This window comes from Rhinatrema bivittatum, chromosome 3, assembly GCF_901001135.1.
Source record: "Rhinatrema bivittatum chromosome 3, aRhiBiv1.1, whole genome shotgun sequence".
Lineage (NCBI taxonomy): Eukaryota > Metazoa > Chordata > Amphibia > Gymnophiona > Rhinatrematidae > Rhinatrema > Rhinatrema bivittatum.
The window spans coordinates 220,373,907-220,399,069 of record NC_042617.1 but is presented as its reverse complement, the minus strand read 5'-3'; the positions used below and the strand labels follow the sequence as shown (position 1 = coordinate 220,399,069).

Below are 25,163 nucleotides of genomic sequence, written 5' to 3'. Positions count from 1 at the left end.
ATGCATCCCTCCAGGGTTGGGGAGTTCAGAACTGACAGCGCAAGGGTACTGGGGTGCAGAAGAGTCTCTCTGGAACATCAATCAGCTGGAAGCCTGGGCTGTCCTATTGGCATGCTTACAATTTAGCGAGAGTTTGCAGGGTCAAGCGGTCCAGATGATGTCTGACAATGCAACGACAGTGGCTTACATCATTTGGCAGGGAGGAACCAAGAGCCAGCAAGTGTCACAGGAAGTAGAACAACTTATGGAATGGGCGGTAGTGCATCTTCAGGAGATCTATGACTCGCACCTTGCAAGAAAAGACAATGTAAGAGCAGACTTTCTCAACAGGCAGAGTATGGACCCAGGAGAATAGGTAAGTCAGATGAGGCATTTAAGCTGATAGTGGATCGCTGGGGCCTTCCATTTCTGGACCTGCTGGTGACTTCTCCCAATGCAAAAGGTTCCTCGATTCTTCAGTAGTAGGAGTGATCTGAAGTCATTGAGCATTGATGCTTTCATGCAGGGAATGGATGGAGGTCAAGTTGCTCTATGACTTCCCCCATGTACCATGTTGGGCAGAATGGTTCGGAGGGTCAAGAGTCACAAGAGGGTTGGTGCTTTGGTGGCACCAGATTGACCCAGGAAATCATGGTATGTGGATGTGCGAAGGCTCCTGGTAGACTTTCCCCTCCGGTTTCCGGCTCATAGAGATCTGTTGTGACAGGGACCTCTTCTTCACGAAGATCCAACTATATTTTATCTTACAGTATGGTCCTTCAGAGGGCCCAATTGCTGAAGCATGGATAGTCTGTTGCGGTAATTGCCACCTTGCTATGATGAAAAAAGTTAGCCTTTATGGTGAGTGAGGCTTGGTGTGAAAATCGAGGCATGCTTCCTCGTTCAGTTAAGATCCTGCTCATTTTGGTTTTTTTGCAGGATGGATTGAATAAAGGGTTGGCCCTTAATTCCTTAAAGGTACAGGTAGAGGCTCTTGCCTGTTTTAGGGGTCAAGTGAAATATGGTCCCTTGTTGGCTCATCCAGATGTGGCCCATTTCTTGAAAGGAGTGAAACATCTTCGTCTTCCCTTGTGGTTACTGGTGCCTTTGTGTGGAGGCTTAATCTGTTTTTGGATTTCTTAATGGGTCCTGCATTTCGACCACTGCAAAACCTTTCCTTGAGTTTGCTGACATTGATTGAAAATGGTATTTCCTGGCGTGTAGCCAGATGGACTCAGAACGAATGGGATAGTATCCGCGTGCTAGCAGTTGGAGACGGATCTGACGTCAGCACGGGGTATATATATCCCCACAGGAAGCGTAGCAACTTAGTAATTTCCGTCTCCAAAGCAGTTTGGAGACCTGCACGCTTGCTGAGCATGTTTTCCAAATCTACTTTTTCTTTTCTATTTTCTACTTACTAAAACGTCTACAGCATCGAGCCCCGCACTCCTGCGGTGATACCCTAAGGTCCCTCCCCCAGTAGAGTTTCCCGGGGTGATTTCCATGATCCCCCCCGGAGGTGTAAGTCCTCGGTCCGGTAGCCGAATCGCGGCAGGGACACAGCCCCCGGGCGAGGTTCGGGTGAGGCTTTCGAGGCACCTCGGTCCCGGCGTGGACGAGGCAGCGGGTGCATATCCTCAAACGCGGCGGTGAAGGTACTTGCCCTCTTCCCCCGCAGCCGGAGACCGCCCGGGTTCCAGCCGGGAAGTGCCGCGGATCAGGTAAGGCGTACATCTCTTATTTCTGGTCTCCGAGGAACAGAGGGTCGGTGGCGTGGCACACCGTGGAGGGCGCCATTTTGTGGGCCTTGTTCAGGTATTGAGCGCCCGTAATAGGCACGGCTCTATTCCTCCTTGTGCGTATATTGCCTTAGTTCTGAGCTGAGAGCATATTGACTGCCACTGAGCGTGTATTGCTAACCGCCTGTTGCTGAGAGCCTATTGAATGCCACTGAGCGTGTATTGCTAACCGCATATTGCTGAGAGCCTATTGAATGCCATTGAGCGTGTATTGCTAACCGCTTATGGCTGAGAGCCTATTGCATGCCATTGAGCGTGTATTGCTAACCGCTTATTGCTGAGAGCCTATTGAATGCCATTGAGCGTGTATTGCTCACCGCTTATTGCTGAGAGCCTATTGAATGCCATTGAGCGTGTATTGCTAACCGCTTATTGCTGAGAGCCTATTGAAAGCCATACAGCGTGTATTGCTGAGAAGATATTGCATATTACTATGGTTAAGCGCCTGTTGTATTAAGCGCATATTGCTGCCACATATTATTATTATTGTGCGCCTGTTGTATTAAGCGCATATTGCTGCCGCATATTATTATTATTGTGCGCCTGTTCTATTACGCATATATTATTGCCGCTTCTCATTCAGCGCATACTTTTCAATGGAACAGAACGCTTCAGCGGCGGCGCCGCCTGGCTCAGGCATTAAAGCCCTTGGCCTCTGCTCTGCACGCCAGCTTCGAGCCACGCACAGTGAAGAGCCAGACTCCCTATGTGCCCAATGTGAGGAGGCCGTGGGACCCTCGGGCCAGGACCAGTCTCAGCCACGGTTTGCTGACAGTTCCCCAGGGGCTACCCCGGATTTAACGGGCAGTCTCGACCAATCAGGAATCCCGGGGGATGTTGTACCCCGGCGATTAGAGGCTGCTTCAATTTCCTGGGTGGATCTCTTTAAGGGGATTCATGCCTTTGTACAGATGCAAACGGCTTCCCGTCCAGGCCCTGCGGTTCCTGCTGTTCCTGTTGTTCCTGCTGTTTCTGCGGTTCCTGCGGTGGCGGCTGCTGCCGCTGCGGTGGCAGCTCCTGCGGATCCTGTTCCTGGACCCTCACGCCCTTATTGTGAGCAGGACCTCCCGCCGCTGGACAGTCCAGATCGATCAGACTAGGAGGTTTCACCGGACGAGTCCGAACTCCCGGACGAGGGGGAACTTCCCCCAGGGATTGAGCCATATAGAACCATGAGGTGGTTCTTCCCTAAGGAGGATCTCTCCGACCTGGTGTCTCAGTGTCTGGCGGAGTTAGATATTACAGGTCCCAGCGCTACGGTACCCTCTGCGCAGAACCCCCTGCTGGAAGGTCTTCGTCCTACAGCCTGCCATTTTCCATTCTTGCAAGCGGCACAACAACTGATAGATTTAGAATGGGCGGCACCAGTGGCTTCCTTCAAAGGGGGCCGGGCCCTGACGGGCATGTACCCATTGGCACCGGCTATCCAGGACCTGCTGGCGTGCCCTCAGGTGGACGCCTTGATTAGCGCTGTGGTCAAGCGCACTACCATTCCAGTTGAAGGGGGGACGGCCCTCAAGGAGCCTCATGACCGGCGACTGGACGCCATTCTAAAACAGACCTTTGAGGTGGCAGCTCTATCTTTGCGGATCGCGACCTGCTGCACAGTGGTGACGCGTGCCTGTTTGTCACAGGTTAGGAACAACGCTCCAGCAGCTGACATGGAGTCAGCTCTTTCGTTCCTCATGGATGCTGCATCAGACCTGGTCCGGACAACAGCTAAGGGGATTTCATTCTCCGTAGCCGCCAGGAGGCAGCTCTGGATCCGGAGATGGTCAGCTGATGCGCCTTCAAAGACACGCCTCACCAGATTGCCCTTTAAGGGCTCTTTCCTATTTGGCAGCGACCTTGATAAACTGGCCAGCACATGGGGTGCCTCTCCAGTGCCTAGACTGCCGGAAGATCGGTTCAGGAGGGGCCAGCGCGCCTTTCCAAGGCACTCCAGGGCAGGAGGGGCAGGAGTTCACAGTGCTTTGTTCCTTACAGGGGTCGCTACCAGGCACCATGTCCTCAGGCCAGGAATCAGTCCTTTCGGACCAAGCAGCGCAAGAGGGGAGCAGGCCCGGGCTTGGGTCCCGGCCGCGCCTCTCAATGAGAATCCGCCGATTCATCTGGGGAACGGAGCCATAGGGGGCAGGTTAACCCTCTTCTACCCCAGATGGGTCGAGATCACGTCAGACCAGTGGGTCCTCGCCATTATCCGGGAGGGATATTATCTGGACTTTCATCATCTCCCTCCGGACAAATTTATGGAATCTTCATGTCCCATACACAAGACGGCAGCATTGGAAGCTACCCTGGCGAGGCTCCTGTCCTTGAAAGCCATCATCCCAGTACCTGCCTGGGAAAGTGAATTCTGGACACTATTCCATTTATTTCATGGTACCCAAGAAAGGGGGCACCTTTCGGCCTGTGCTGGACCTCAAGTCAGTCAATCGATACTTACGGGTACCGAGGTTTCGCATGGAGACTCTGCGCTCCATCAAAGCTGCAGTACAGCCAGGAGAATTCCTCACGGCATTAGACCTGTCAGAGGCATACCTGCATATCCCGATCCATCCGGATCATCAGCGCTACCTACGCTTCAAGGTTCTAGGACGCCACTTCCAGTTTCGGGCTCTGCCCTTCGGGTTGGCCACGTCACCACGGACATTCACCAAGGTGGTCGTAGTGGTAGCAGCGGCACTCAGGCGGGAAGGAATTCTGGTCCATCCCTACCTAGACGACTGGCTGATCAGGGCGAAATCTCGAGAGGAGAGCCTTCGGACAACCGACAGAGTAATCGCCCTTCTGGAAAGCTTGGGCTGGGTGATCAACCTCAGCAAGAGCTGCCTACAGCCTTCCCAGTCACTGGAATACCTGGGAGTACAGTTCGACACCCGGGCAGACAGTCAGTCTCACTACCAAGAGAAAGTTGAAACTTCAGCAGCATATCCAGTATTAGATGGGAGCCAGTCGGCCCATAGCCTGGGATTATCTGCAGGTTCTTGGTCTCATGGCATCCACCCTGGAAGTGGTACCTTGGACGAGGGCCCATATGAGACCTCTACAACACTCCCTGCTCTCTCGCTGGAGCCCCCGTCTACGGAACTATTCCACACACCTTCATCTGCCAGCCAGAGTGCGGACCCAGTTGCGGTGGTGGTTGCAGTCCAACCACATGAGCCAGGGGGTTGAAGATGTCATCACCCACGTGGACTTTGCTCACCACAGATGCCAGCCTGAGCGGCTGGGAAGCACACTGCAAAGACCTCACCGCACAAGGGCGGTGGAACAGAGAAGAGTCAGCGTGGAACATCAACCGTGTAGAGGCCCGGGCAGTCCGATTGGCATGCTTTCGATTTGCTCACAGACTGAAGAACAAAGCAGTCAGAGTGATGTCCGACAACGCCACCACGGTGGCATATATCAACCATCAGGGCAGAACCAGAAGCCGACAAGTATCTCTGGATATCCCCCCACTGATGGCTTGGGCAGAGGCGAATCTTCAGGACATCTCCGCCGTCCACATTGCCGGGAAGGACAATTCCACAGCAGACTTCCTCAGCAGAGAAAGCCTAAATCCGGGAGAGTGGCAGCTGTCACCCACAGCCTTCCAGATGATTGTGGATCACTGGGGGATTCCGGACATGGATTTACTGGCGGACAAGTCCAATGCTCAAGTACCCAGATACTTCAGCCGCAAGCGCGACCCGTTCTCACACGGAATCGATGCCCTGGTCCAGCCGTGGCCTCCAGGGACTCTGCTATACGCCTTTCCTCCGTGGCCTCTGCTGGGCGCTATCATCCACAAGATTCAGAAACACCAGGGCCTAGTTCTTCTAGTGGCACCAGACTGGCCAAGAAGACCCTGGTACCGCAGACATGAGAAGACTACTGGCAGGGGAGCCTCTTCCCCTGCCTCCTCTCCGGGACCTTCTACGTCAAGGTCCCATCCTCCACGAGGATCCAGCTCAATTCTCTCTTACGGTCTGGCCATTGAGAGGGCTAGACTGAAGAAAAGAGGTATCTCGGAGCCCGTGATAGATACACTCCTCCGAGCTCGTAAGTTTTCCACGTCCCTCACCTACGTAAGGATCTGGAGAGTATTTGAAGCATGGTGCGACACTCATGGCACCAATCCACATGCGACCACAATCCCTATTGTATTGGATTTCCTGCAGGATGGACTTCAGAAGGGTCTCTCCCTCAGCTCCATCAAAGTTCAGGTGGCTGCGCTGTCTTGCTATGGTCCCAGGAGGGATGGCAAGACCATCGCCAAGCACCTAGATGTTTCTCGCTTCCTGCAAGGAGTCAAGCATATTCGTCCGCCACTAAAGTGCCCTGTGCCCTTATGGAACCTCAATCTTGTTTTGGATTTCCTCGTGGGATCCACCTTCAGACCCCTTCGGGGACTATCTCTCCGTTCTCTAACCTTGAAGAATGGTGTTCCTACTGGCGGTATGTTCGGCACGCCGCATCTCAGAGCTACAAGCACTGTCCTGCCATGATCCATTTCTCAGAATACTCCTGAGGCTATCCATCTTCGTACGGTTCCCTCCTTTCTACCTAAAGTGGTTTCACAGTTTCATCTTAACCAAACCATATCCTTGCCTACCACGGCGGGTTTGAAGAAATCTGAAGAAGGGCGTTTATTATGCCATCTCGACATTGGCAGATTGCTGCCCAGATATCTTGAAGTGACACAAGAACTACGAAAGACGGACCATCTGTTCGTCCTGCACAGCGGGAGGAAGCAAGGTGAAGCGGCCTCGCGGCCCACCATCGCCCGCTGGATTAAAGAAGTTATCAGAGCAGCTTACGTGGAGGCCGGGAAGTCTCCGTCTCTACAAGTCAAGGCTCATTCTACCAGAGCACAAGCGGCATCTTGGGCAGAATCCAGGATGCTGTTGCCTGCAGAAATCTGTAAAGCGGCGACGTGGTCCTCCCTCCATACCTTCTCCAGGTTCTACCGTCTGGATGTCCAGGCCAGGGAGGACTCAGCATTTGCGATGGCGGTCCTACATGGTCCTCAGGCAGCCTCCCGCCCAGGCTGGGAGTAAAGCTTTTGTACATCCCATTTGTTCTGAGTCCATCTGGCTACACGACAGGAAATGTTGAGATTACTTACCTGATAATCTCCTTTTCCTTAGTGTAGACAGATGGACTCAGCATCCCGCCCAGCTGCCTGTGTACATGGGTTTCACCGATTCAAGGTAAGCCATGTCATTTGTTTACATAAGAGCGTACACTATACCAGGTGTCAACGCCTTCTGGTTGTGAATGCTGGCGGTCTCCAGCTACTATCAATCGGTCAGGGGAATCCTGTTTCACTTTTCACTGAGCGTCAGTACACACATCCATAACAGCTTTTGCAAGGAAGATTACTAAGTTGCTACGCTTCCTGTGGGGATATATATACCCCGTGCTGACGTCAGATCCGTCTCCAACTGCTAGCACGCGGATACTATCCCATTCGTTCTGAGTCCATCTGTCTACACTAAGGAAAAGGAGATTATCAGGTAAGTAATCTCAACATTTCTTGTGGCGATTGTTCTGCACATAGAATATCCGAGCTGCAGGCCTTGTCTTGCGGGGAGCTGTTACTTCAATGACTCCATGGGGTGATACAGCTACGTATTGTTACTTCCTTTTTGCCTAAAGTAGTCTTGGATTTTTACTTGATTCAGTCCATTTCCATGCCATCTCTGGATAGGGAAAGAGAAGTGGAGGAATATTGCCTGTTGCGACCCTTGGATGTCGAGAAATATCTGGAAGTTTCTAAACCTTTCCGGAGGATGGATTGCCTGTTTGCTGGATTAAGGAGGTAGTCACAGCTGCATATTTGAATGCTAAAAAGCCACTACATAGTCAGGTTAGGGCTCATTCCACTAGGGCTCAGGCAGTGTTATGGGCGGAAGTTAGGTTGTCTCTCATCAACATTTGCTCAGCTATAACGTGGTCCTCCGTACACACCCTTTCCAGGTATTATCGGCTGGATGTGCAGGCCCAGAAGGACACAGCCTTTGCACGTATGGTTTTGTCTGGACCGCGGGCACTCAACCCTTGATTTTTAGGCACGAGACACTTTCTCATTAAAAATCAATCAGGGTCTTATCTAAATCATACTATTGTACCAGCCCTTATTGAAAGTTTAATCATCCCCTTGTAGAACAGTAGCTGATTAATTAGTAAATTCACCTGTAAATTTAAAGTACTCTCATTCCAACTCCCTTAGTATCCTAAACTTAACTAAGAATTCAATAAAACTAAGATGAAGACAGCAGTCCAGCAGCAAGAGTGGGGCTTTCCAGTCTTTTACATTGAGTGTCACATGTATGATTTTTTACCCGCCGGTGAGAGATTGTATGTGTGCACTCAGTGCAAAGAGCTCCTGGCTCTCAGGGAATGAGTCCTATCTCTGGAGGCTAGAGTAGCAGACTTGGAGGAACTGAGGGAGACAGAGAGGTACGTTGATGAGATCTTCAGGGACATAGTAGCCAAGTCCCAAATCCAGTCTGGCAGCCCCAGTGCTGCCTTGGATGAGAAAGGTCTCCCAGTAGGAGAACATCACCCTGGTGTAGCAGGAAGTGATCCTGTAGCAAGGACCTGCTCTCCAGGTGATGTATTGTCCTCTCGCTCTGAGGACAAGTCTCCCAGGGTAAGGCCGGCCATCATAGTTGGTGATTCGATTATTAGAAATGTAGATAGCAGGGTGACTGGTGGACATGAGGACCGCCTGATAACTTGCCTGCAAAGGTGGCAGACCTCACGCATCACCTAGATAAGATTATAGACAGTGCTGAGGAGGAGCCGGCTGTCGTGGGTACATGTGGGCACCAATGACATAGGAAAATGTGGGAGAGAGGTTCTGGAAGCCAAATTTAGGATTTTAGGTAGGAAGCTGAAATCCAGAACCTCCAGGGTGGCATTCTCTGAAATGCTTCCTGTTCCACAAGCAGATCCCCTGAGGCAGGCAGAGCTCCAGAGTGTCAATGCGTGGATGAGATGATGGTGCAAGGAAGAGGGATTCAGGTTTGTAAGGAACTGGGGAAATGTTTGCTGAAGGAGCGACTTTCCCGAAAGGACAGGCTCCACCTTAACCAGAGTGGAACCAAGCTGCTGGCACTAACTTTCAAAAAGGAGATAGAGCAGCTTTTAAACTAGAACAAGGGGGAAAGCCGACAGTCACTCAGCAGTGCATGGTTCGGAGAAATGTATCCTTGAAGGATACTAATGAAACAGGAGAGTTAGGGCATCCCAACAGAGAGATTCCATTAAAAGCAAACATAGTCCATATTCCTATATGTAAAAATTCACCGAAGCTAATGATTTCCGAATTATCCCTAACAACTGAAAAGCAGGTTGTTAAAACAAACAAAAAACACACTTTGAAATGTCTGTATGCCAATGCCAGAAGTCTAAGAAGTAAGATGGGAGAGTTAGTGTATAGCAGCAAATGATGAGATTGACATAATTGGCATAACAGAGACTTGATGGAAGGAGGATAACAGTGCTATATCAGGGTAAAAACTATATCGCAATGATAGGAAGGATCAGCTTCTTGGGGGTGTGGCACTTTATGTCCGGGAGGGTATAGAGTCCAACAGGATAAAGATCATACAAGAGACTAAATGCTCAGTAGAATCTAGATGGGTAGAAATCCCATATGTGTTGGGTAAGAGTATAGTGATAGGAGTATACTACTCTCCTCCTGGACAAAATGGTCAGACAGATGATGAAATGCTAAGAGAAATCAGGGAAGCAAACCAATTTGGCAGTGTAATAATAATGGGAGATTTCAATTGCCCCAATATTGACTGGGTAAATGTAACATCAGGACTTGCTAGAGACATAAAGTTCCTGGATGTAATAAATGATTGCTTCATGGAGCAATTGGTTCAGGAACCAACAAGAGAGGGAGCTATTTTTGATTTAATTCTTAGTGGAACGCAGGATTTGGTGAGAGAGGTAACTGGTGGGGCCACTTGGCAACAGTGATCATAACATGATCAAATTTAAACTAATAACTGGAAGGGGGACAATAAGTAAATCTGAAGCTCTAACACTAAACTTTCAAAAGGGAATCTTTGATAAAATGAGGAAAATAGAAAAAAACTGAAATTTGCAGCTGCAAAGGTTAAGTGTTCAACAGGCTTGGACATTGTTTAAAAATACAATCCTAGAGGCGCAGTCCATATGTATTCCACATATTAAGAAAGGTGGAAAGAAGGCAAAACAATTACCGTCATGGTTAAAAGGTGAGGTGAAAGAGGCTATTTTAGCCAAAAAAAATCCTTCAAAAATTGGAAGAAGGATCCATCTGAAGAAAATTGTCAAGTTAAGTGTAAAACATTGATAAGACAGGCGAAGAGAGAATTTGAAATGAAGTTGGCCATTGAGGCAAAAACTCATAATAAAACTTTTTAAAATATATCCGAAGCAAGAAACCTGTGAGGGAGTTGGTTGGACCATTAGATGACCGAGGGGTTAAAGGGGCTCTTAGGAAATATAAGGCTATTGCAGAAAGACTAAATGAATTCTTTGCTTCCGTGTTTACTAATGAGGATGTTGGGGAGATACCAGTTCCGGAGATGGTTTTCAGGGGTGATGAGTCAGAAGAACTGAACGAAATCACTGTGAACCTGGAAGATTTAGTAGACCAGATTGACAAACTAAAGAGTAGCAAATCACCTGGTCTGGATGGTATGTATCCTAGGGTACTGAAGGAACTAAAAAATGAAATTTCTGATCTATTAAAATTTGTAACCTACCATTAAAATCATCCATTGTATCTGAAGACTGGAGGGTGGCCAGTGTAACCCCAATATTTAAAAAAGGCTCCAGGGGTGACCCGGGTAACTATATACCAGTGAGCCTGACTTCAGTGCCGGGAAAAATAGTGGAAATTATTCTCAAGATCAAAATCGTAGAGCATATAGAAAGACATGGTTTAATGGAACAGTCAACATTGATTTACCCAAGGGAAGTCTTGCCTAACAAATCTGCTTCATTTTTTTGAAGGGGTTGATAAACATGTGGATAAAGGTGAACCGGTAGATGTAGTGTATTTGGATTTTCAGAAGGCGTCCCTCATGAGAGGCTTCTACGAAAAATAAAAAGTCATGGGATAGGAGGAAACAAGACAGGAAAAAGACAGGAAACAGTAGGATTAAATGGTCAGTTTTCTCAGTGGAAAAGGGTAAACAGTGGAGTGCCTCAGGGATCTGTACTTGGACCGGTGCTTTTCAATATATATATATATATATATATATATATATAAATGTGTATATGTGTGTGTGTGTGTATATATATATATATATATATATATATATGTGTGTGTGTATGTATGTATATAAATATATACATACATATATATGTATGTATATATAAATGTATTTATATATATATATATATATATATATATATATATATATATATATAAACCCCCTTGCCCTCTCCTCCAATCCCACCCCTTGCCCCCCCTCCTGCCACACCTTTGTATATTCTTCACCCTCCTCCTCTTGTTCCCTTCCAGCCCAACCCCCCCCTTGCTGACCCTCCGATATCAATGTATTTCTCCAATTCAGCCCTCTTCATATTAAAATGACTATACTCGTCTATTAACACTTCTCGCATATGCTACCTGTAGATACCCCTCGTTCAATGTTATATGTTAAAGTTATCATTTGATTGTTTTTTGTATCTCGTTGTTAAAAATATAAACCGGAGTGAAGGCCTTCACCAATACTTCGGTATATAAAAACCTATAAATAAATAAAATGATCTGGAAAGGAATACGAGTGAGGTTATCAAATTTGCGGATGATACAAAATTATTTAGAGTAGTTAAATCACAAGCGGACTGTGATACATTACAGGAGGACCTTGCAAGACTGGAAGATTAGGCATACAAATGGCAGATGAAATTTAATGTGGACAAGTGCAAGGTGTTGCACATAGGGAAAAATAACCTTTGCTGTAGTTACACAATGTTAGGTTCCATATTAGGTGCTACCACCCAGGAAAAAGATCTAGGCATCATAGTGGATAATACTTTAAAATCGTCGGCTCAGTGTGCTGCAGCAGTCAAAAAAGCAAACAGAATGTTAGGAATTATTAGGAAGGGAATGGTTAATAAAACAGAAAATGCCATAATGCCTCTGTATTGCTCCATGGTGAGACCGCACCTTGAATACTGTTTACAATTCTGGTCGCCGCATCTCAAAAAAGATATAGTTGCGATGGAGAAGGTCAGAGAAGAGCAACCAAAATGATAAAGGGGATGGAACAGCTTCCCTATGAGAAAAGGCTGAAGAGGTTAGGGCTGTTCAGCTTGAAGAAGAGACTGCTGAAGGGGGAGATGATAGAGGTCTTTAAGATCATGAGAGGTCTTGAACGAGTAGATGTGAATTGGTTATTTATACTTTCGAATAATAGAAGGACAAGGGGGCATTCCATGAAGTTAGCAAGTAACACATTTAAGACTAATCGGAGAAAATTCTTTTTCACTCAATGCACAATAGAACTCTGGAATTTGTTGCCAGAAGATGTGGTTAGTGCAGTTAGTGTAGCTGGGTTCAAAAAAGGTTTGGCTAAGTTCTTGGAGGAGAAGTCCATTAACTGCTATTAATCAAATTTACTTAGGGAATAGCCACTGCTATTAATTGCATCAGTAGCATGGGATTTTCTTAGTGTTTGGGTAATTGCCAGGTTCTTGTGGCCTGGTTTGGCCTCTGTTGGAAACAGGATGCTGGGCTTGATGGACCCTTGGTCTGACCCAGCATGGCAATTTCTTATGTTCTTATCCCACTGTGTCTGGATTCATCTGTCTGGAAGCTGAGAAATTACAACTTACCTGATAATTTTCCTTTTTCTTTAGGATAGACAGCTGAATCCAGCTTCCCTCTCTTGGCTGCCAAATAATTGTGCTATGGTGGTCCTGTGTGGCTATGTTTTTTCAGGGGTTACTGGTAAGTGTTAGTCCAGTCCCTAGACTAGTGTTTATACATTCTTAGTCTGAGCTCAGTTTTTCTTGTTGGCTGAGTACTGAAATGGTTATCTGTTATTAATCAAGTTTTTGCTAGTCTGTTCGCAGTTGACCTTTGAAAAGAATACTGGCAGGCTGATGTCATTGCAGGAGTGCTTTGTTCCGTCTCAATATGCTGGTAGAGGTGCATAACCATTGGTTCTGGATTCATCTGTCTAAAATAAAGAAAAGGAAATTATCAGGTAAGTAGTAATTTCTCATTTCTGTAATGTCTAATGAAGATTCAGCAGACTAATGATGGAACAAAGATATTCTGGTATACTTAGTATGATTGTTGTGTGAATTGAGCCTGTTATGTTTTGATCCTCAAAGACCTGCACTGGCTATCCATCTTCCACAGAATACAATACAAAACACTAACCCTCATTCACAAAAAAATGATCAACAAGATGGACTGGTTAAACACCGAACTACTCTACTATACCCCACAAAGAACCCTCTGATCCACTGACTCTGGCCTCCTCACCATTCCCATCCCCAAAGCAGTACACCGTACTTCAATCAGAAAACGAGCCATATCAGTAGCCGGCCCACTTTATGGAACTCCCACCCCATCTCCGAACTGAACCCTCAACTCAAACCTTCAAAAAACACCTAAAAACATGGCTATTTTTGAAAACCTTCCCGCCAGAAACCTAACCCACCCCCCCCTCCAAAACTCCTTGCCCAGGTCTACCCATTGCCTGTAAGCGAACCATCGTTCGTCCAAGCAGTTAAATCACATTATAAAACGTTATCTGTTCTAAGTTATACTAAGTTATACTATAAGTTATACTGTAAAAATAAGCTGCTCCTGCCTTATTTATTGTTCAGTTTATAAGTGAACTGATGTGATATTTCGATCAAATGTCCGTATACAAAAGCAAATAAATAAATAAATTGAAATCTTATAGCCAAGATAATGCATGTTTGTCTATTTTTTTTATTATTGATCATTGTATGAGGTGAGGAAAGAAAGCCTTATTTTTGTTTTGATTTTTAAACTTTGTATTTGTGCTGCAGAATAAGACAACACAACTGATCTTTCTTTTTCCAGGAATATTGTGTCCACAGTGAATCTTGGTTGTAAATTGGACTTAAAAACCATCGCTCTTCGTGCACGAAATGCAGAGTACAATCCAAAGGTTAGCGACACTTTGGGAAATGATTGTGTGCATATCTTTCTACTGTGATCGTGAAACCTTAGGAAAAAACTGAATTGGAGAGTCTTTCAAATGACTTGGAGACTGATGCTGTGATTTATGATCAGTTTCATAGATAGCAGTAAAATCTGAAGTGATTCTATGTGAAAGTGGATTGTTAAGTTTAAACTGTGTTCTGTTTCATGACATCAGAAATCAATAGGTTGGATATGGAACTGAGTGATCTGGTTTAACTGGACAGTAACTTGAAAGGTGAAAATTCTGTTAACAGTATAGAGGTGCTATAAGGCCTTATGATTTAAGAACTCTAATTCAGGTGTATAATCTTAGTTCCCTGTATGTACCCGGATCAGTCCAGACTCCTGGGTTTTGCCCCCCCTCTAGCAGATGGAGACAGAAGTTTACCAAACAAAACTCCGCCTTACATAGGATGGTGCTACCTACAGTCTAGCAGTATTTTTCTGTCTCCAGCAGGTGGAGGAGGTGCAAAACCTACAGTCTGTGTTTTAAGCCTAATTTGTGTTTTGAGACAGGGTAGTTAGGTATTTAAAAAAAAAAAAAAAATTTTAAAAACAGCATCATGAGCACTGGTGTGCTAGGGGACCGCAGAGAGTTGCCTGCAGGTCACAGTCGTAACCTCCCAGGGGGTGGTGAGGTCCTGCGGGGACCATTCCCCCCCCTGGTTTCAGAGGCAGCTGAGGTACTGGGTGGTTAGCCCCAATTGCCAGCTTGTGGAGGTCGCTGGGGGTGATTCCGGGGAGCTCGGCTGACTCCCTCCCTCCAGCTTGACACAGGACCCGGAGGCTTTTGGTCAGGTATTTAAATTAAAAAAAAAAAAAAAGAAATTTAAAAGTTCCTTTAACCGTGTGACTCGACTCTCCCTTCTCTCCGGTCGTGTTGGGGACACTTTGCGAGCCGTTTCGCCGCTTCCTGAAGGAGTCAGGAGTGTGTTTGTTTAGTTGCAGCATGCCCTGCCGGGCTGCGTGTAGGGCCTGCAGCGCCGTATGCGAACTGTCTCTGCGACCCAGGGTAGGGTCTTTCTACGGGTCCAGATGGTGACAGGCGCTTTTGGGGAGCTGCATCCTCCGGTCCGTTCCCGTGAAGCGCGGGAATGGGCGCCATTTTAGGTGCAATGGGGTCAGTGTCAGAAGGAGCGGGCGCCATTTTGACTCTGACACCTGCGGTTTCCAGGGTGCAGACGACGCTCGTGGAGGAGGACCCTCCACCACATTTGTCACCACAGTGCAGGGTCCCTGAGGGGGACAAATCTGCGGAACCGGGCTTGCATACCGATGGGGGCCCAGATGGGGAGGGGAATGACTTGTCCTCTGATTCTTCTTTTTTTTTTTTTTTTAATTTACGGTTTTTATTATCTATCCGCAGTAAATGATACATAAGCATCATAGAACACAGTACACAGAACACAGCAATCCACGTAAATCCCATAAAGGAATCATATGATCAAATATATAAACATAGAAACGAAAAATCGTAACTCCCCCTCCCTTCCCCTCCCCCAGGTATTAGGGTACCATCGCTTGTCAATCATCCAAGAGAGTCTGACAAAGATGCATTACAAGAGAGTAGACATTATAGCCAGCAATAGGTTATGTGAAGAGTCCGTTCACTGCGCAATTACAGAGATGTCTAAAGAGGAGAGTTCAGCTCAATAGAGCCCATGTTCCTACTCGAGTGCCTCAGAGGTCCAATAAAGTCATCAAAAGGAGCAAGAGCCGGCTGAGTAGTCCAGAAAAGGTTGCCAGGTCTTGAAGTAGGATGACATTCGATTATGTTTAGTGGCCGTTAAGGAGGCCAATCTCCGATAGTGGTGTAATAATGTAATAATATCTGTAAGTCCTGGAACCAGCGGAGTTTTCCAATTTTTAGCGATCAAGGTGCGGGTCGCAATAAACATTTGCATACAAAAACGTTGATGATATTTATTAACAGTATCAGGGAAATTGTGTAGTAATGCCAATTCAACTTCATAAAGTATCGGTACACCCAACACCCTGATCAACCATGCAAAAACTTTCTTCCATAAGGGAACAATAACGGAACATTCCCACCATATATGCATAAAGGTACCAGATTGCCTGCAAGCGCGCCAGCAGGAGAGCGACACAGAAGGAAAGAAATGATGTAGCCTGTCCGGCGTGTAGTACCACCGGTAGAGAATCATATAACAATTTTCTTGCATGCGCGCTGAAATAGAGCATTTCTGTGCATTGAAGAAAATTACTTCCCAGGTCCGCTGCCCCAGGGACCTGCCCAAGTCTGTTTCCCAATTAGTAATAAATTTGCCCAACACCTCTTGCGGTGGGAAAAATAACTGATATACTTTTGAAATCAGTCCCCTGAGCCTGTCACTATTCTGACAGTAAGTTTCCATAAGAGATCTCCCCGGACGTAAGGAGCCCTCTCTCAACAGACCCTTAACATAATGAGTCACTTGAGCATAGGCTAGGTAGTCCCGATGATCTAGCTGATACATCTCAAAAAACTGGTCTCTAGTGGGAAGGGAACCCTGGGAGAATAGGTGACCTATCGAATGGAGCCCCAACTGACGCCAATGACGTAATCTGCTAGATTGAAACCCACTGGGGAAACAGGTATTATTCATTAAAGATGATTGAAAGAAAAATTTATAATCCCCAACTAGGCGCCGTCGACTATGGGCCCACACTTTAAGTGTAACCGCTAGTGAGCATGGGAGGTCGATGACCTGTCGCCAGGTAGATTGTGGCTGCCAGGGCATAGCAGACCACTCCATGGGACCTATAATAGACTGCTCCACTGATACCCACTGTTTTGGAGCAGATTTGCGCTGAGCATCTATAACTGCCCTCAATTGAGAAGCTATATAATAATACATTAGGTTGGGAACCCCCAAACCCCCCTGTGTCTTTGGCAAACAGAGTACTTGCCTGGCCACCCTCGGAGGCCGCCGTCTCCATATAAAATCAAAAATGTTTTTCTGCCATCTACGTAAAATTGGGGAGGAAATATATACCGGCAAAGAAGCAAAAAGGTATAACAATTTAGGTAGTATTGTCATTTTAATTATCGCCACCCTCCCAAGCCAAGAGAAACCTCTCTTGTTCCATTGGCTCAAATCCAACGTAATGTTACGAATAAGTGGTAGATAATTCAATGAAAATAATTCATCGGAATTGGGGGATATCCGGACACCCAGGTACTTGACCTGAGATTTAGCCCACTTAAACGGAAATTGATCTGGAGACGGCGCACCGCTCCCGGGTCCAGGTTGACATTGAGAAGTTCTGATTTCTCTACGTTCACTTTTAGACCCGCTACTCCGCTAAATGCATGGAGCTCATGCATCACCCCCTGTAACGAGCGTTCTGGATCTGTCAACATTAAAAGCACATCATCCGCAAACAGGAAAAGAGTATATTGAAATTCCCCTAGCTGTACCCCCTTAATCTCAGAAGAGGCCCTGATCCGGGTAGTTAGGGGCTCCATATAAAGAGCGAACAATAGTGGGGAAAGCGGACAGCCTTGCCGTGTGCCTCTGCCTATAGAAAAAGCCGGCCCATAACCATTATTTACTTTAACCCTGGCTTGAGGATGGTCATACAGCTTTTTTATCCAGTTAATAAAATAGGGTCCAAAAGCCAGCTTGTTCAGCGTATGAAAGAGGAACGGCCAGTGCACTAAATCAAATGCTTTTTCTGCATCCAAAGATAGTAACACTGCCGGCACCCCCTTCTTTCGCACCCACCATATAAGATCTATAACCTTATGGATATTGTCCGCCGCCATTCGTTGGGGTACAAAACCGACCTGGTCGGTATGCACTAGACCCGGTAAAAATTTAAGTCAAGTCTCATTGCTAGTAGACGGGCCAGTATTTTTAAATCGACATTAATGAGAGATATAGGCCGATATGAGCTGCATAAAGTGGGATCCCGACCCGGCTTGGCCAATACCGTGACCCCCGCCGTATTAGCGTGGGGTGATATAGATCCGCCTTCCCGAAGACTATTGAAATAGTCAGAGGGTCCACCACTGTGGTAGAACATTTTTTGTAATAAGCTCCGGAAAATCCGTCAAGGCCAGGCGACTTCCCCATCTTAAGAGACTTTATTGCAAAGGCTACTTCCCCAGATGTAATGGGAGCGTCCAGAATCTGCTGTTGTTCTATTGTTAAAGATGGGAGTGCTACAGTGTCCAGGTATTTTGTAATATCAGCATCTAGAATAGACGCCTGAGCACTATAAAGAGTATTATAGAAGTCCAAAAAGGACTTACGGATGTCTGAAGTTGAAGTATGAATGAGGCCTTTATCACATTTTATTTTAGAGATATTATTTTGAGTCATCTTAGCTTTCAACTGACGGGCCAACAGACTTCCGGCTTTATCCCCCCCCTTCATAATAAGCTTGTTTAGTGAGTTCAAGGGCGTGTAATACCTGGTGATTATCCAGAGATGCGAGAGAATCTTTCAATGCCAGCAGTTTTTGATAACATCGAGAAGATTGCGTTCTCATATGTTCCCTGGTCACTTCAGCTATTTGAGTTTGCAAGGCAACCCTATCTTTTTCTCTGTTGCGTTTGCACATTGTCGCTCTGGAGATTAACACTCCCCGGGCCACAGCCTTAGAGCATTCCCATAAGATAGCTGCGGTAATCTCAGGATTTCGATTAAGTTGGAAATATTCCTGAAGTTGCTCATTCAACTCCCTGGTAAATCGATCATCTCTCAGTAGAGACTCGTTTAGTTTCCAGAACCTATCTCCCGTGTCCCTGCTGCCTTTGGCTACATTCATTCTGATCAGGGCATGATCGGACCAGGTGATGGGGTCTATATCCACTGTTCTCACAGTATTACCCGTTTCCAGCAGGAAAGGATCCTGTAGCAAGGACCTGCTCTCCAGGGGATGCATTGTCCTTTCGCACCGAGGATCTCCCCCCAAAGCCTACTGCCCAGGAGGGAAGGCTTAGGTCAGCCGTCATATTTGGTGATTCGATTATTAGGAATGTAGATAGCTGGGTAGCTGGTGGGCGTGAGGATCGCCTGGTAACATGCCTACCTGGTGCGAAGGTGGCGGACCTCACGCGTCACCTAGATAGGATTTTAGACAGTGCTGGGGAGGAGCCGGCTGTCGTGGTACACGTGGGCACCAACGACATAGGAAAATGTGGGAGGGAGGTTCTGGAAGCCAAATTTAGGCTCTTAGGTAGAAAGATTAAATCCAGAACCTCCAGGGTAGCATTCTCTGAAATGCTCCCTGTTCCACGCACAGGTCACCAGAGGCAGGCAGAGCTCCGGAGTCTCAATGCGTGGATGAGACGATGGTGCAAGGAAGAGGGATTCAGTTTTGTTAGGAACTGGGGAACCTTTTGGGGAAGGGGGAGTCTCTTCCAAAGGGATGGGCTCCACCTTAACCAGGGTGGAACCAGACTGCTGGCGCTAACCTTTAAAAAGGAGATAGAGCAGCTTTTAAACTAGAACAAAGGGGAAAGCCGACAGTCGCTCAGCAGCGCATGGTTCGGAGAGATGTATCTTTAAAGGATACTAATGATGCATTAGAATTAGGGCATCGCGACAGTGAGGTTCCAATAATTAGAAAAGTAGTCCAAGTGCCTGTAACTAAAAACTCACCTGAGCTAAAAAATTCTAACTTATCCCTATCAATTAAAAAGCAGAATAAAAATACAAACAAAAAACAAACTTTGAAATGTTTGTATGCTAATGCTAGAAGTCTAAGAAGTAAGATGGGAGAATTAGAATGTATAGCAGTAAATGATGACAGACTTAATTGGCATCTCAGAGACATGGTGGAAAGAGGATAACCAATGGGACAGTGCTATACCGGGGTACAAATTATATCGCAATGACAGAGAGGAGCAGTCAGGAGGAGGTGTGGCGCTTTATGTCCGGGATGGCATAGAGTCCAACAGGATAAACATCCTGCATGAGACTAAATACAAAATTGAATCTTTATGGGTAGAAATCCCTTGTGTATCAGGGAAGACTACAGTGATAGGGGTATACTACCGTCCACCTGGTCAAGATGGTGAGATGGACAGTGAAATGCTAAGAGAAATTAGGGAAGCTAACCAAATTGGTAGTGCAGTAATAATGGGAGACTTCAATTACCCCAATATAGACTGGGTAAATGTATCATCGGGTCACGCTAGAGAGATAATGTTCCTGGATGGAATAAATGATAGCTTTATGGAGCAATTGGTTCAGGAACCGACGAGAGAGGGAGCAATTTTAGATCTAATTCTCAGTGGAGCACAGGACTTGGTGAGAGAGGTAACGGTGGTGGGGCCGCTTGGCAATAGTGATCATAATATGATCAAATTTGATTTAATGACTGGAAAAGGAACAGTGTGCAAATCCAAGGCTCTCGTGCTAAACTTTCAAAAGGGAAACTTTGATAAAATGAGAAAAATTGTTAGAAAAAAACTGAAAGGAGCAGCTACAAAAGTAAAAAAAAATGTCCAAGAGGCGTGGTCATTGTTAAAAAAAATACCATTCTAGAAGCACAGTCCAGATGTATTCCACACATTAAGAAAGGTGGAAAGAAGGCAAAACGATTACCGGCATGGTTAAAAGGGGAGGTGAAAGAAGCTATTTTAGCCAAAAGATCTTCATTCAAAAATTGGAAGAAGGATCCAACAGAAGAAAATAGGATAAAGCATAAACATTGGCAAGTTAAATGTAAGACATTGATAAGACAGGCTAAGAGAGAATTTGAAAAGAAGTTGGCTGTAGAGGCAAAAACTCACAGTAAAAACTTTTTTAAATATATCCGAAGCAGAAAGCCTGTGAGGGAGTCAGTTGGACCGTTAGATGATCGAGGGGTTAAAGGGGCACTTAGAGAAGATAAGGCCATCGCGGAAAGATTAAATGATTTCTTTGCTTCGGTGTTTACTGAAGAGGATGTTGGGGAGGTACCCATAATGGAGAAGGTTTTCATGGGTAATGATTCAGATGGAATCAAATCACGGTGAACCTAGAAGATGTGGTAGGTCTGATTGACAAACTGAAGAGTAGTAAATCACCTGGACCGGATGGTATACACCCCAGAGTTCTGAAGGAACTAAAAAATGAAATTTCAGACCTATTAGTAAAAATTTGTAACTTATCATTAAAATCATCCATTGTACTTGAAGACTGGAGGATAGCAAATGTAACCCCAATATTTAAAAAGGGCTCCAGGGGCGATCCGGGAAACTACAGACCGGTTAGCCTGACTTCAGTGCCAGGAAAAATAGTGGAAAGTGTTCTAAACATCAAAATCACAGAACATATAGAAAGACATGGTTTAATGGAACAAAGTCAGCATGGCTTTACCCAGGGCAAGTCTTGCCTCACAAATCTGCTTCACTTTTTTGAAGGAGTTAATAAACATGTGGATAAAGGTGAACCGGTAGATATAGTATACTTAGATTTTCAGAAGGCGTTTGACAAAGTTCCTCATGAGAGGCTTCTAGGAAAAGTAAAAAGTCATGGGATAGGTGGCGATGTCCTTTCGTGGATTGCAAACTGGCTAAAAGACAGGAAACAGAGAGTAGGATTAAATGGGCAATTTTCTCAGTGGAAGGGAGTGGACAGTGGAGTGCCTCAGGGATCTGTATTGGGACCCTTACTGTTCAATATATTTATAAATGATCTGGAAAGAAATACGACGAGTGAGATAATCAAATTTGCAGATGACACAAAATTGTTCAGAGTAGTTAAATCACAAGCAGATTGTGATAAACTGCAGGAAGACCTTGTGAGACTGGAAAATTGGGCATCCAAATGGCAGATGAAGTTTAATGTGGATAAGTGCAAGGTGATGCATATAGGGAAAAATAACCCATGCTATAATTACACGATGTTGGGTTCCATATTAGGTGCTACAACCCAAGAAAGAGATTTAGGTGTCATAGTGGATAACACATTGAAATCGTCGGTTCAGTGTGCTGCGGCAGTCAAAAAAGCAAACAGAATGTTGGGAATTATTAGAAAAGGAATGATGAATAAAACGGAAAATGTCATAATGCCTCTGTATCGCTCCATGGTGAGACCGCACCTTGAATACTGTGTACAATTCTGGTCGCCACATCTCAAAAAAGATATAATTGCGATGGAGAAGGTACAGAGAAAGGCTACCAAAATGATAAGGGGAATGGAACAACTCCCCTATGAGGAAAGACTAAAGAGGTTAGGACTTTTCAGCTTGGAGAAGAGACGACTGAGGGGGGATATGATAGAGGTGTTTAAAATCTCACTACCTCTCAGAAATATGTTAAGGGGTATTATGGAGGATTGGAACCTAATGGATATCTAGCGAAATCGCAACCCAAGGGCTCGTGTCTATACGTATTACTCGGCGCCACATACTAGCTACTCTCGAATTGATTTTTTCCTCGTGGATGGGGTATTTGCAGTCGACACTAAGATCTGCAACAGAGTGGACACGCTGGAAGGAGTGGAGAGAATAAGAACATAAGAACATAAGAAAATGCCATACTGGGTCAGACCAAGGGTCCATCAAGCCCAGCATCCTGTTTCCAACAGTGGCCAATCCAGACCATAAGAACCTGGCAAGTACCCAAAAACTAAGTCTATTCCATGTAACCATTGCTAATGGCAGTGGCTATTCTCTAAGTGAACTTAATAGCAGGTAATGGACTTCTCCAAGAACTTATCCAGTCCTTTTTTTAAACACAGCTATACTAACTGAACTAACCACATCCTCTGGCAACAAATTCCAGAGTTTAATTGTGCATTGAGTAAAAAAGAACTTTCTCCGATTAGTTTTAAATGTGCCCCATGCTAACTTCATGGAGTGCCCTCTAATCTTTCTATTATCCGAAAGAGTAAATAACTGATTCACATCTACCCGTTCTAGACCTCTCATGATTTTAAACACCTCTATCATATCCCCCCTCAGCCGTCTCTTCTCCAAGCTGAAAAGTCCTAACCTCTTTAGTCTTTCCTCATAGGGTAGCTGTTCCATTCCCTTTATCATTTTGGTAGCCCTTCTCTGTACCTTCTCCATCGCAATTATATCTTTTTTTCAGATGTTTATTAACATGTTAACTCCTTCAAAAAATGAAGCAGATTTGTGAGGCAAGTCTTGCCTTGGGTAAAGCCATGCTGACTTTGTTCCATTAAACCATGTCTTTCTATATGTTCTGTGATTCTGATGTTTAGAACACTTTCTTCTATTTTTCCTGGCACTGAAGTCAGGCTAACCGGTTTGTAGTTTCCCAGATCGCCCCTGGAGCCCTTTTTAAATATTGGGGTTAGATTAGCTATCCTCCAGTCTTCAGGTACAATGGATGATTTTAATGATAGGTTACAAATTTTTACTAATAGGTCTGAAATTTCATTTTTTAGTTCCTTCACAACTCTGGGGTGTATACCATCCGGTCCAGGTGATTTATGACTCTTCAGTTTGTCAATCAGGTCTACCACATCTTCTAGGTTCACCGTGATTTGATTCAGTCCATCTGAATCATTACCCATGAAAACCTTCTCCATTACAGGTACCTCCCCAACATCCTCTTCAGTAAACACCGAAGCAAAGAAATCATTTAATCTTTCCGCACTGGCCTTATATTCTCTAAGTGCGCTGACTCCCTCACAGGCTTTCTGCTTCAGATATATTTTAAAAAGTTTTTACTGTGAGGTTTTGCCTCTACGGCCAACTTCTTTTCAAATTCTCTCTTAGCCTGTCTTATCAGTGTCTTACATTTAACTTGCCAACGTTTATGCATTATCCTATTTTCTTCTGTTGGTTCCTTCTTCCAATTTTTGAATGAAGATCTTTAGGCTAAAATAGCTTCTTTCACTTCCCTTTTTAACCATGCCGGTAATCGTTTTGCCTTCTTTCCACCTTTCTTAATGTGTGGAATACATCTGGACTGTGCTTCAAGAATGGTATTTTTTAACAATGACCACGCCTCTTACACACTTTTTACTTTTTTAGCTGCTCCTTTCAGTTTTTTTCTGACAATTTTTCTCATTTTATCAAAGTTTCTCTTTTGAAAGCACGAGAGCTGTGGATTTGCATACTGTTCCTCTTCCAGTCATTAATTCAAATTTGATCATATTATGATCACTATTGCCAAGCGGCCCCACCACCATTACCTCTCTCACCAAATCCTGTGCTCCACTGAGAATTAGATCTAAAATTGCTCCCTCTCTCGTCTGTTCCTGAACCAATTCCTCCATAAAGCTATCATTTATTCCATCCAGGAACATCATCTCTCTAGCGTGTCCCGATGATACATTTACCCAGTCAATGTTGGGGTAATTGAAGTCTCCCATTATTACCGCACTACCAATTTGGTTAGCTTCCCTAATTTCTTTTAGCATTTCACTGTCCATCTCACCATCTTGACCAGGTGGATGGTAGTATACTCCTATCACTATAGTCTTCCCCGACACACAAGGGATTTCTACCCATAAAGATTCAATTTTGCATTTAGTCTCATGCAGGCTGTTTATCCTGTTGGACTCTATACCATCCTGGACATAAAGCACCACACCGCCTCCCAGGTGCTTCTCTCTGTCATTGCGATATAATTTGTACCCCGGTATAGCACTGTCCCATTGGTTGTCCTCCTTCTACCATGTCTCTGAGATGACAATTAAGTCTGTCATCATTCACTGCTATACATTCTAATTCTCCCATCTTACTTCTTAGACTTCTGGCATTAGCATACAAACATTTCAAAGTTTGTTTTTTGTTTGTATTTTCATTCTGCTTTTTAATTGATAGGGATGTTAGAATTTTTTAGCTCAGGTGAGTTTTTAGTTACAGGCACTTCGACTACTTTTCTTATTATTGGAACCTCACTGTCGGGATGCCCTAATGCTAATGCATCATTAGTATCCTTTGAAGATACCTCTCTCCGAACCATGCGCTGCTGAGCGACTGTCGGCTTTCCCGTTTGTTCTAGTTTAAAAGCTGCTCTATCTCCTATTTAAAGGTTAGCGCCAGCAGTCTGGTTCCACCCTGGTTAAGGTGGAGCCAATCCCTTCGGAAGAGTCCCCTTCCCCAAAAGGTTCCCCAGTTCCTAACAAAACTGAATCCCTCTTCCTTGCACCATCGTCTCATCCACGCATTGAGACTCCGGAGCTCTGCCTGCCTCTTGTGACCTGCGCGTGGAACAGGGAGCATTTCAGAGAATGCTATCCTGGAGGTTCTGGATTTAAGTGTTCTACCTAAGGCCT

The 25,163-nt window shown here is 45.4% G+C and overlaps 1 protein-coding gene across 3 annotated transcripts in view; it reads left to right on the top strand.

Annotated features, from left to right (window-relative positions):
* Nucleotides 1–25,163, top strand: part of TBP (TATA-box binding protein) — a 247,487-nt gene that overhangs the window by 99,535 nt on the left and 122,789 nt on the right. For all 3 annotated transcript variants that reach the window (XM_029594207.1, XM_029594205.1, XM_029594208.1), the window contains exon 4: nt 13,846–13,933. In XM_029594207.1, the coding sequence (XP_029450067.1) occupies nt 13,846–13,933 (88 nt within the window). The remainder of the gene's footprint in view (nt 1–13,845; nt 13,934–25,163) is intronic.